The following is a 12,736-nucleotide window of genomic DNA, read 5'->3' on the forward strand; positions in this document are numbered from 1 at the left end:
TATACACACGCGCACACACATGCAGTATACACACACACCACACGGTACATACACACACACACACACACACACACAGTATACACACACACACACACACACACACACACACACACATTATGCACACACATACAGTATACACGAACACACACACACACACACCCTGTACACATGTGTTTGTAATGCGAGGTGACCTGTGTGCTGTCTCAGGAGCTGGAGCGGTCGTGGAGAGAGTATGACCTGCTGGAGGCCGACGTGGCCATGGCCAAGAGCAACCTCCTGGAGCAGCTGGAGGCCCTGGGGAGCCCTCAGGTACCGGCCCTCCACCCTTCTCTCCGTTCTCTCTGTTCTCTCTGTTCTCTCCCTTCTCTCTGTTCTCTCTGTTCACTCCCTTCTCTCTGTTCTCTCTGTTCTCTCCCTTCTCTCTGTTCTCTCCCTTCTCTCCCTTCTCTCTGTTCTCTCCCTTCTCTCCCTTCTCTCTGTTCTCTCCCTTCTCTCCCTTCTCTCTGTTCTCTCCCTTCTCTCTGTTCTCTCTGTTCTCTCTGTTCTCACCCTTCTCTCTGTTCTCTCTGTTCTCTCCCTTCTCACCCTTCTCTCCGTTCTCTCTGTTCTCTCTGTTCTCTCCCTTCTCTCCGTTCTCTCCCTTCTCTCTGTTCTCTCTGTTCTGCATTCCTCACGTGGGTGCAGAACACACTCAGAACCTCCTCTTCAGGCCTGCAGTGCAGAGCAAGCAGAGCGTGACCAGGACTCTCTCTCTCACACACACACACACACACACACATACACACACACAGGATCTACTTCAAACAAGTCGTCTCCCACCTCCTCTCTCTTCCCCTCCTCTTTCTTCTACTTTCTGTCTCTTCTACTTCACCCCCTCCTTTCCCCTTCTATGACTCCCTTTCTTATGTTCCCCCTCTTTCACTCTCTCCCTGCTTCTCTCTCTCTCTCTTTCTTTCCCTCTTTCTCTCTCTCTCTCTCTGTGCTGGATGGAACTTATTGAAGTGTCGTCCCTCGTTTATCTCTCAAGAGCTTAATGGCCAGGAAGGTGATTGATTAGCACAGCGGAGTGCGTAGGGACCACAGGGCTTTAATGAGAGCAAATGGCATGCATTTTCCTCTCTCTCTCTCTCTCTCTCTCTCTCTCTCTCTCTCTCTCTCTCTCTCTCTCTCTGTCTTTCCCTTTGTCTTTCTCTCTCCTTTCATCATGCCTGGCCTCTCATTGTGTCCATTTGCCCAGCGGCCCGTGGCCTCGTGCACAGGCTTGTTGGGGCCATTAGTGTGTGTGAGTGCCGTGTTCACCGACTAACCTTTCATTACCAAACACCCACATAAGAGCGCGCAGGAGCTCGCCCTCTCTCTCTCTTTCCCTTCCCCTCTCTACCGCTATCTCTCTCTTTCCCGTCCTCTCTCTGGCTATCTCTCTCTCCCTCTCTTGCGCTCTCTCTCTCCCTCCCTTCCTCTCTCTCTTTCTCTCTCTCTCCCTCCCTAACTGACAATTTCACTGCATTAGTAAACATGCTTGTATCCTTGTATCCCTTTCTCTTGCACACTCTCTCTCTCTCTCTCTCTCTCTCTCTCCCTCCCTCCATCCCTCCCTCTTTCCATTCCTTCCTCTCTCCCTTGCTCTTTCTCTCACTCTGTCTTAAGGGGAGATGAATAGAATGGGCTTTGTTGATGAGCTGACTGCGTAATTAATTTCTACAGCACTCCTAAATCATCACCATCGTCAGCATCATCATTGTCATCTTCATAATGTGGTGCTTTCTCTTTGTGTAGCGCCTATTGATCATAACACTGCAGTTAAATAACCTAAATATTAACACAAATTCAAAATGGCAGCCACAACTGGAGCCAGAGGGTAGGAGAGTTGCCATCCTACACTTTGTAGCCAACTCTCAAAAAAAATGAGAAAAACTGTGTGTGTGTGTGTGTGTGTGGTCTCAGACTGAGCCTCCCAGCCAGCAGCATGTTCACATCCAGAAGGAGCTGTGGAGGATCCAGGACGTGATGGAGGCGCTGAACAAGAACAAGCCCCCGAGGAACGCCGACGGCTCAGGTGAGATGAGCAGCTCTGCAGGGCCAGCACACTCTATTAGAAACGCACGCAAACACACACACACACACACACACACACACACACACACATTCACAGCACAGATACACACTCACTCATGACACACACACATTCACAGCACAGATACACCCATACTCACACGCACACACGCACACACGCACACATGCACACACACACACACACACTCTCACACACACACACACACACACACACACACACACACACACACTAGATGTAGAACCAGCAAGAGAGTGTGCCTCCCAGTTAGTCACCATCACAGGGTAGTGATGTCATTAATATGCATGGAAGATTGCTGTTTCTGTGCTCCATATGTATTTGTCAAAGGCCAAGTCAAAATGGAGTCCTCTTAATGTTTTCGTCTTGCCTGGTGCCCATACTCCCCAAGGGAGACTTGTCATATGATACGGTACAATGCTTCTTTATTGTCAGTTTACATTGACATTTGTTTTGCATTATATGACTGATGAGGCTGCAAACCACACATGCAAACCATTTGTGTTGTGAGACAGCAACAGCTGTACTGCAAATAGAAATATATTCTCTGGAAAAATTGTCTCCATATACTGAAATCACACTCCCCATTAGACTCGTAAACACACACAGTTGTGTTTGTGCTGCTGGAACTCAGCAAGCTAATGTGGTCCTGTACAAGAGCACCCAGCTGGGCCCCATCACGAAGCCGCACTCACAGCCACCAGATTGATGGTTCATGTTGCGCGTCGCTATGGAGGTGCGGCCATTTATGTGCCGAAAGGCCCAGTGTGCACCGGCATCGAATGGCTGTTCCTGATTGGCCTTGTGTTCCCAGCGTAATGACAATGCGGCTATTTTGTTTTTCCATTTTCAGGTTTCTTCACCTCCACGCCCATCTCCAGCCGCCAGAAGAGCGAGGTATGTAGGTCACATGACACGCGTGGTGCTGTGCCATGCTGAGGATTGTGATTTTCAGTGTTCATTAGTATAATGAAAGCCATTAGCTGATGTGGTGGGAGGTAGCTATCAACAAGTCTTCCTGGGACGTGTGATTTTGGGAAAATGGATGTTGTCTCCACAAGACACATGCTAGCTGTACGCTATTACCAGTCACCACCACCAGGATGAACACGCAGATGATTTCTGGACCCCTTAATACCTGCCAGTGCCACACGTAGTAGAAACCGAGCATATAACTACTGCGGGTAAAGCTGACCATGATGTAGCTAGTAGTATTTTTTGCAGCCTCCCAAAGTAGCTGGGACTGAGTTTCAAAGAAGTTCGATGGGACTGATCAGTTCGCCTGATGTTCCTCCAGCCTAGCCCGCCATGTCTTTTGGGAAGTGTCTGTGTCTTTGAAGCCTTGTGATTGGATGACATTTTTTCGTCTCTGGTGTCAAGGACTGCTCAAAATCAAAGTCTTTTCAAATCAAGTATTCATGAACCCATTGAAAGGCAACGGAATGCCCCTAGAGTAGAATGTTACCTCCTACAGCCTTTTTAGTCGTCAGCCTGCGTAGCTGATCTGTTATTTATCGTGCACCCAGAATCATCTATCACAAGGTGTACCACTGAACATGAACTCATCAAACTAGCCCCATGCTGGTGTCTCTAAGCCTGACACCTGTGGCACTTTATGATGGACAGGAGAACTTTGCCAAATTGGTGAAAAGTCTACGCAGCACCAAATAAGTCAGCTGGAACATGGCAAACTAGCAGCCCGTCCATGTGGTCACATACATGAACATTGCAAGCAAGTGCCCAAATTGCAGGCTTTGGGTCTATTCCTTCTGATCAATGCGTTTGTCGAAGCATAAAATGGTTGAAGAAGTGGGAAGCGTTGTGGAGGGGCTCTTTCAGTCCTCCTGCTTGGTCCTGAGTGCCGCGTGTCCCAGGCCTCCTGCCTGCATGACTGGCACAGCCTGCGACGGGCCTCTATGGTCAGGCCAGGGCAGTATTTATTGGGCAGCAGGGCTTCCCTGCGCTGGTCTGCAGCAGCATCTGCAGGCGGAGTGAGTCACCACCACAGCCCCTCTCTCAGCCCACCTCGCCTGCATCACGTGTGTGTGTGTGTGTGTGTGTGTGTGTGTGTGTGTGTGTGTGTGTGTGTGTGTGTGTGTGTGCGGACCTCAGGAGGACTCGGTGCCCCCGCGTCCCCCTCTGCCCACCTCCTACAACCCCAGTGAGCGCCCCCCGGTCGTGCCCCCCCTGCCTTCGCCGGGCAGCGTCCGCACCACGCCACATCGGCCCGAGGACCGCAAGGCGGCCCAGAGAAACGGAGCGCACAGCGTAAGAGGCAGTTGCCACAGCAACCACCCCTTCATCTCAAACGCCATCCCCTCACCGTCCGCTCCTTAGTTCCGTTTCCCCCCCGCTGGATTTTTGTTTGTTTGTTGTTGTTGTTTTCATTTTTGGGGGAGTTGGATGTTGATTTGAGTTTTTTGTTGTTGTTGGTATTTTGCTCTTCACTCCCAAGTCTCCATTGACTTGCTTTTCTCATCATTTGCCATTGTGTTCAGCCATTGCCTTGGATGTGAGTTGGTGGAGGTCACGGCATGATGGTTGTATTATTTTGATCTCCCCATTCAACATTATTACATCTCGGTGCCTTGAACCTGGTTTTATTTTCTGTCAGTGTGGTTTCATTTGAGATGATGTATCAAAGAGGATCAAAGCACCTTTGATTTCATGAATATGATGCATTACAAAGAATTGGATAAGGGAAGTTCATGGGAGCATTTGGGGTGATATCTTTGAAATGCTTGGAAATGAAAGGTGTTTTGAAATTAATTGATAATTCGCAATTCTTTTGTCATATAGAGCAGTGACGTTTGAGTGTGTTTGTGTTTTAGTTTGTCTGCTCTCCTCAGCTCTGTGAAGTTCACCTTTATATAGTCTTGGTATGTGGATGTTTGATCAGCGGAGTCTAATCGGGACCGTCTTGCCTGTTCTGCAGGGCCCAGACTACCGACTGTACAAGAGTGAACCAGAGCTGACCACTGTGGCAGAAGTGGACGAGACTAACGGAGAGGACCGCTCTGAGCATGCCATGGAGAGAGACTCTAGTGGCAAAGGTACCATGCATTACCCACCCAAAATACCCACCCAAAATTGAAGTATTTAAAACAAAATTGAAGCATTTACTCAACTGATTTTCTCAGCTTTGGTCAGCTGTATTCAATGTTTCAGTCACTGACTATTGTGTCAGTCAGAGATAATTTGACTAGCACAGCTGACACTGTTGGTTCTATAGCTTGTAAAGCAGTGGTTTTGGGTGCTAAAGTTGTTGGGTAACAGCTGGATCACTAGTTTGCTCATCTGGTTCTGTGAATTGCAGGCATGTCCTACCCGGTTGGAATAGTGCCTCCCAGAACCAAATCACCCATGCCTGAGTGCTCCTCCATCGCCTCCTACGTCACCCTGAGGAAGAACAAGAAGCCCGACCCCAGAGCGGTAAGAGTTCCCCTGCAGTCAGCCCACGGTTCCTTAGACCCCAGAGCGGTAAGAGTTCCCCTGAAGTTATCCCACGGTTCCTTAGACCCCAGAGCGGTAAGAGTCCCCCTGAAGTTATCCCACGGTTCCTTAGACCCCAGAGCGGTAAGAGCCCCCCTGAAGTTATCCCACTGTTCCTTAGACCCCAGAGCGGTAAGAGCCCCCCTGAAGTCAGCCCACGGTTCCTTAGACCCCAGAGCGGTAAGAGTTCCCCTGAAGTTATCCCACGAATCCTTAGACCCCAGAGCGGTAAGAGTCCCCCTGAAGTCAGCCCACGGTTCCTTAGACCCCAGAGCGGTAAGAGTTCCCCTGAAGTCAGCCCACGGTTCCTTAGACCCCAGAGCGGTAAGAGTCCCCCTGCAGTCAGCCCACGGTTCCTTAGACCCCAAAGCGGTAAGAGTCCCCCTGTAGTTAACCCATGGTTCCTTAGACCCTAGAACGGTAAGAGTCCCCCTGAAGTCAGCTCACGATTCCTTAGACCAGTGGTTCTCAAAGTGGAATCCGGGGAATTTTTCTCCCACACAAGGGAGAAACTTTTGAGAACCCCTGCCTTAGATGCCCGCCTCTTTGCCAGTTTCAGTCTGATGAGTTCATCCAGATAGTCCTCCTTACATGATGGAGTACATTTATTCCAAAATAACTTTTTATTGGAGGAGTGCACAGAAGATGTACGGTTGTCAGTGGCAGCGGCATAACATTTGAGAACTGCGCAGCACAAACACACGCGGTGGCCAGTTTGATTATACTCTCATGGGACTGCCGTGTGTCAAAACATAGGCCTGCATTTGGGCTTGTTTAACAAGCCAGGCTAATTGTGGCGAGAGTGGTGGCACATCGAGAGAGTGTGCAAGTGGCTGACGTCAGCCACTCCTGCTGCTGCCAGAGTGGGTGTGGTGGAGGACAGCGCACGCTCTTGCGGTGGAAACGTTTATTTCTGGAGTGGCGCTTGTGTGTTTTTAGTCGGTTGACGTCGGGGGGGTGAGGCGGAGAGAGCCGGTGCTCCGCTTGCGTCTTCTGGGTGACTCATCTTCTCCACAGCAATTTCTCTCTTTTTTTTTTTGAACAAACACAAAGTAAGGGAAGTGGAGCCCTTCACTTAGGGACTCCACAGCGTGTCATTAGGGCGGTCTGAAGCACCAGCACCCCGGAATCAGCATGCACTCAGCCACGTCTCCCTCCCAGACTCGTTAGTCAAGCTTTGGACTCTGGCTGTCGCGCAGTATCAATACGCTCGTGTTGACTGTGCCTCTGTGGGCCCACCAGAGAACCGAGTCTTCTCTGTGCTGATGGGTCTCCTCTACACAGAACTGAAGAGCCACGCAGTGAAGCAGCCCGATGTTATGTTTTTAACTCTGGGAAGCTCAACTAGAAATGCAATTCCCGAGGAATTACACGAGGGGATGCAATCTGTTGGGTAGACTTTTATTTTGACACACAGGAAACACTTCAATAGGATGTGTAGTTCAGGGAGAGAGAGAGATGCTTAAAGCCAAACATTCTAAAGTGGAACTCTGTTCTAGAATCTTTGATTAAAAGTGACAGTTGGATTCACAGGGCAGTGTTCTAACTAGACTGGGAACTGAGAGTTCTGGCTCATTATGACATCACATTCTCCATTAAAGTCTATGGGGGAAAAATACACTTTTAATTACAAATATCTCAAAAAGTATAAACTTCTCAAAAATGTCAAATAGATTGTCTAGTAGATTTTTGGAAGATCTACAGAACGGTGTTTCAACCAAGTTTGTACGTTAAGCGGTTCGGGCTGAATAGCGCGCACAAAAAGGTAAAAAGAATAATAATAACTAGAAATGCAATTCCAAGGAATTACCAGTGCATGAAAATGCAAAAAAATTTAGATATGGCTACTAAGGTGTAGCTAGGGTAAACATGGTGGTTGCATAGTTTAAAGAGAGTTGATGGTGTTAAGGTAGACATTTTAAAGCTTAAACATTCCTGTCCTAACTTAACTAATGATTTCTAACAGGTATTCTAAAATGTTGACTATGCTAACAATGATAACCAGGTTGATAAGTTAACTTAGCTGATGATTTCTAGCAGTAATGCTAAAAATGTTAACTATGCTAACATTGCTAACTATGTTAACAATGCTAACCATGTTGATTAGCTAACTTAGCTAATCATTTTAGCAGATGTGCTAAAAATGCTAACTATGCTAACAGTGCTAACCAGGTTGATTAGCTAACTTAGCTAATCATTTTCAGCAGTTATGCTAAAAATGCTAACTATGCTAACCATGCTAACAATGCTAACTTGCTAGTGAGGACTTTTATTTTGAAACAGTAGTTGCTAGGGTATCCATGGTGCCCACTATCAGGAATAAAGAAGTTACTGTAGTATAATCATGTTGGTTGCTATGGAAACTGTCAAAAACGCTTAGTTTTAATGGTTGCTATGTTGGTTGCTAGGTAGATGGAGGTTTCATTTAGTTGACTGGAGGCATAGTTGATGATAACTGACAGTTGGAATGGTTGAACAGTTAAATAGTTGAGTAGTTTCAGTGGTTAAATGATTTAATAGTGTATTATTGCAGTGAGGACTTTTATTTTGAAACAGTTGTGGAAAGAGGAAACAGTTAACAGGATATGTAGTCTTCACAGAGCTATTGTATGCTTAAAGCCTGAGAGAGAGAGGGCTGCTGCAGGTGGGGCTGGCCACCTGGCATAAGATTCTAATTGCTCAACGACCCGATTGTGATGTCATAGAGGCCAATGTTAAGTCTATGGGGAAATTTTTAATAGTTTTTATTTAATAGTTCAAAAAGTATAAAAGTTACAAAGTTGAAAAGTCATAGCAACCCGATCCATTAGAATACCTACGTTACAAAGTTTGAATGAAGTTTCTAAGTTAAACGGTTGAAGAGAAATTACGGTTAGAAAAAGTGGTAAGCGGAATAATAATAACTAGAAATGCAATTCCAAGGAATTACCAGTGCATGAAAATGCAAAAAAAAAATATAGATAGATAATGTAGATATGGCTACTAAGGTATAGCTAGGGTAAACATGGTGGTTGCATAGTTTAAAGAGAGTTGATAGTGTTTAGGTAGACATTTTAAAGCTTAAACATTCCTGTTCTAACTTAACTAATGATTTCTAACAGGTATTCTAAAATGTTAACTATGCTAACAATGATAACCAGGTTGATTGGTTTACTTGGCTAATGATTTCTAGCAGTAATGCTAAAAATGTTAACTATGCTAACAATGCTAACTATGCTAACAATGCTAACCACGTTGATTAGCTAACTTAGCTAATCATTTTTAGCAGTTATGCTAAAAATGCTAACAATGCTAACAATGTTAACTATGCTAACTATGCTAACCAGGTTGATTAGCTAACTTAGCTAATCATTTTTAGCAGTTATGTTAAAAATGTTAACTATGCTAACAATGTTAACTATGCTAACCATGCTAACTAGCTAACTTGGTACTGAGGACTTTTATTTTGAAACATTTGTTGATGGGGTATCCATGGCTGCCACTATCAGGAATAAAGAAGTTACTGTAGTAAAATCATGTTGGTTGCTATGGAAACGGTCATAAACGCTTAATTTTGATGGTTGCTATGTTGGTTGCTAGGTGCATGGAGGTCTCATGTAGTTGACTGGAGGCATAGTTGATGATAACTGACAGTTGGAATGGTTGAACAGTTAAATAGTTGAGTAGTTTCAATGGTTAAATGATTTAATAGTGTATTATTGCAGTGAGGACTTTTATTTTGAAACAGTTGTGGAAAGAGGAAACAGTTAACAGGATATGTAGTCTTCACAGAGAGATTGTATGCTTAAAGCCTGAGAGAGAGAGGGCTGCTGCAGGTGGGGCTGGCCACCTGGCATAAGATTCTAATTGCTCAACGACCCGATTGTGATGTCATAGAGGCCAATGTTAAGTCTATGGGGAAATTTTTAATAGTTTTTATTTAATAGTTCAAAAAGTATAAAAGTTACAAAGTTGAAAAGTCATAGCAACCCGATCCATTAGAATACCTACGTTACGAAGTTTGAATGAAGTTGCTAAGTTAAACGGTTGAAGAGAAATTGCGGTTAGAAAAATCGGTCAGCGGAATAATAATAACTATAAGAAGCCTAGGAAGAACAGTACAGTGCATTTGCATGCACTGTAACTAGAAATGCAATTCCAAGGAATTACCAGTGCATGAAAATGCAAAAAAATGTAGATATGGCTACTAAGGTGTAGCCAGGGTAAATATGGTGGTTGTATAGTTTAAAGAGAGTTGATGGTGTTAAGGTAGACATTTTAAAGCTTAAACATTCCTGTTCTAACTTAACTAATGATTTCTAACAGGTATTCTAAAATGTTGACTATGCTAACAATGCTAACCAGGTTGATAAGTTAACTTAGCTGATGATTTCTAGCAGTAATGTTAAAAATGCTAACTATGCTAACATTGCTAACTATGTTAACAATGCTAACCATGTTGATTAGCTAACTTAGCTAATCATTTTAGCAGTTGTGCTAAAAATGCTAACTATGCTAATAATGCTAACAATGCTAACCAGGTTGATTAGCTAACTTAGCTAATCATTTTTAGCAGTTATGCTAAAAATGCTAACTATGCTAACAATGCTAACCATGCTAACAATGCTAACTTGCTAGTGAGGACTTTTATTTTTAAACAGTAGTTGCTAGGGTATCCATGGTGCCCACTATCAGGAATAAAGAAGTTACTGTAGTATAATCATGTTGGTTGCTATGGAAACTGTCAAAAACGCTTAGTTTTAATGGTTGCTATGTTGGTTGCTAGGTACATGGAGGTTTCATTTAGTTGACTGGAGGCATAGTTGACGATAACTGACAGTTGGAATGGTTGAACAGTTAAATAGTTGAGTAGTTTCAGTGGTTAAATGATTTAATAGTGTATTATTGCAGTGAGGACTTTTATTTTGAAACAGTTGTGGAAAAAGGAAACAGTTAACAGGATATGTAGTCTTCACAGAGAGATTGTATGCTTAAAGCCTGAGAGAGAGAGGGCTGCTGCAGGTGGGGCTGGCCACCTGGCATAAGATTCTAATTGCTCAACGACCCGATTGTGATGTCATAGAGGCCAATGTTAAGTCTATGGGGAAATTTTGAATAGTTTTTATTTAATAGTTCAAAAAGTATAAAAGTTACAAAGTTGAAAAGTCAAAGCAACCCGATCCATTAGAATACCTACGTTACAAAGTTTGAATGAAGTTTCTAAGTTAAACTGTTGAAGAGAAATTGCGGTCAGAAAAAGTGGTAAGCGGAATAATAATAAATATAACTAGAAATGCAATTCCAAGGAATTACCAGTGCATGAAAAGCAAAAATAGATAGATAATGTAGATATGGTTACTAAGGTGTAGCTAGGATAAACATGGTGGTTGCATAGTTTACAGAGAGTTGATAGTGCGAAGGTAGACAGTTTAAAGATGAAACATTCCAGTTCTAACTTAACTAATGATTTCTATTCATGTTAAAATGTTGATTAGCTAACTTAGCTAATGATTTCTAGCAGTTACGCTAAAAATGCTAATTATGCTAGCAATGCTAACTTTACTAACAATGCTAACCAGGTTGATTCAATAACTTAACCGATGATTTCTAGCAGTAATGCTAAAAATGCTAACTATGCTAACAATGCTAGATTTGCTAACAATGCTAACCAGGTTGATTAGCTAACTTAGTTGATGATTTTTTGCAGTTATGCTAAAAATGCTAACTATGCTAACAATGCTAACTATGCTAACCATGCTAACTAGCTGACTTGCTAGTGAGGACTTTTATTTTGAAACATTTGTTGTTAGGGTATCCATGGTGGCCACTATCAGGAAACAAGAAGTTACTGCAGTATAATCATGTTGGTTGCTATGGAAATGGTCATAAACACTTAATTTTAATGGTTGCTATGTTGGTTGCTAGGTACATGGAGGTTGACTGGAGGCATAGTGGATGATAACTGACAGTTGGAATGGTTGAACAGTTCAATAGTTGAGTAGTTTCAATGGTTAAATGATTTAATAGTGTATTATTGCAGTGAGGACTTTTATTTTGAAGCAGTTGTGGACAGAGGAAACAGTTTAACAGGATATGTGTAGTCTTCAGAGAGATTGTATGCTTAAAACCTGAGAGAAACTGACAGTTGGTGCCCAGGTGGCCGGCCACCTGGCGTAAGATTCTAATTGCTGCCGTGATGTCATAATGAGCAATGTTAAGTCTATGGGGGGAATTGTAATAGTTTTTAACTAATAGTTTAAAAAGTATAAAAGTTACAAAGTTGAAAAATACAAAGCACACATGGCATAAGCAAGACCTACGTAACACAGTTTGAATGAAGTTTCTACGTTAAACGGTTCAAGCTGAATTGCGTGCGTTAGAAGAAGAATAATAAAAAGTTGAAGTTGAAGAAGCCTAGGAAGAACAGTACAGTGCATTTTCATGCACTGTAATAAGAAGTCTAGGAAGAACAGTACAGTGCATTTTCATGCACTGTAATAATAATAAGAAGACTAGGAAGAACAGTACAGTGCATTTTCATGCACTGTAACTAGAAATGCAATTCCAAGGAATTACCAGTGCATGAAAATGCAAAAAAATGTAGATATGGCTACTAAGGTGTAGCTAGGGTAAACATGGTGGTTGCATAGTTTAAAGAGAGTTGATGGTGTTAAGGTAGACATTTTAAAGCTTAAACATTCCTGTTCTAACTTAACTAATGATTTCTAACAGGTATTCTAAAATTTTGACTATGCTAACAATGCTAACCAGGTTGATAAGTTAACTTAGCTGATGATTTCTAGCAGTAATGCTAAAAATGCTAACTATGCTAACATTGCTAACTATGTTAACAATGCTAACCATGTTGATCAGCTAACTTAGCTAATCATTTTAGCAGTTATGCTAAAAATGCTAACTATGCTAACAATGCTAACTATGCTAACCATGCTAACTATGCTAACCATGCTAACAATGCTAACTTGCTAGTGAGGACTTTTATTTTGAAACAGTAGTTGCTAGGGTATCCATGGTGCCCACTATCAGGAATAAAGAAGTTACTGTAGTATAATCATGTTGGTTGTTATGGAAACTGTCAAAAACGCTTAGTTTTAATGGTTGCTATGTTGGTTGCTAGGTACATGGAGGTTTCATTTAGTTGACTGGAGGCATAGTTGA

The 12,736-nt window shown here is 43.2% G+C and overlaps 1 protein-coding gene across 5 annotated transcripts in view; it reads left to right on the plus strand.

Moving 5' to 3' along the window:
- LOC134093829 (pleckstrin homology domain-containing family A member 5-like) overlaps positions 1–12,736 on the plus strand; it is a 125,054-nt gene that overhangs the window by 101,070 nt on the left and 11,248 nt on the right. For 3 of the 5 annotated variants that reach the window (XM_062547098.1, XM_062547100.1, XM_062547101.1), the window contains 5 exons: positions 208–309; positions 1,945–2,056; positions 2,943–2,986; positions 5,025–5,142; positions 5,406–5,521. In XM_062547098.1, coding sequence (XP_062403082.1) covers positions 208–309; positions 1,945–2,056; positions 2,943–2,986; positions 5,025–5,142; positions 5,406–5,521 — 492 coding nt within the window. Of the gene's footprint in view, positions 1–207; positions 310–1,944; positions 2,057–2,942; positions 2,987–4,201; positions 4,358–5,024; positions 5,143–5,405; positions 5,522–12,736 lie in introns of all 5 variants that reach the window. The other 2 variants (XM_062547097.1, XM_062547102.1) reach the window with 1 other exon arrangement.

This window comes from Sardina pilchardus, chromosome 10 (assembly GCF_963854185.1).
Source record: "Sardina pilchardus chromosome 10, fSarPil1.1, whole genome shotgun sequence".
Classification (NCBI taxonomy): Eukaryota; Metazoa; Chordata; class Actinopteri; order Clupeiformes; family Clupeidae; genus Sardina; species Sardina pilchardus.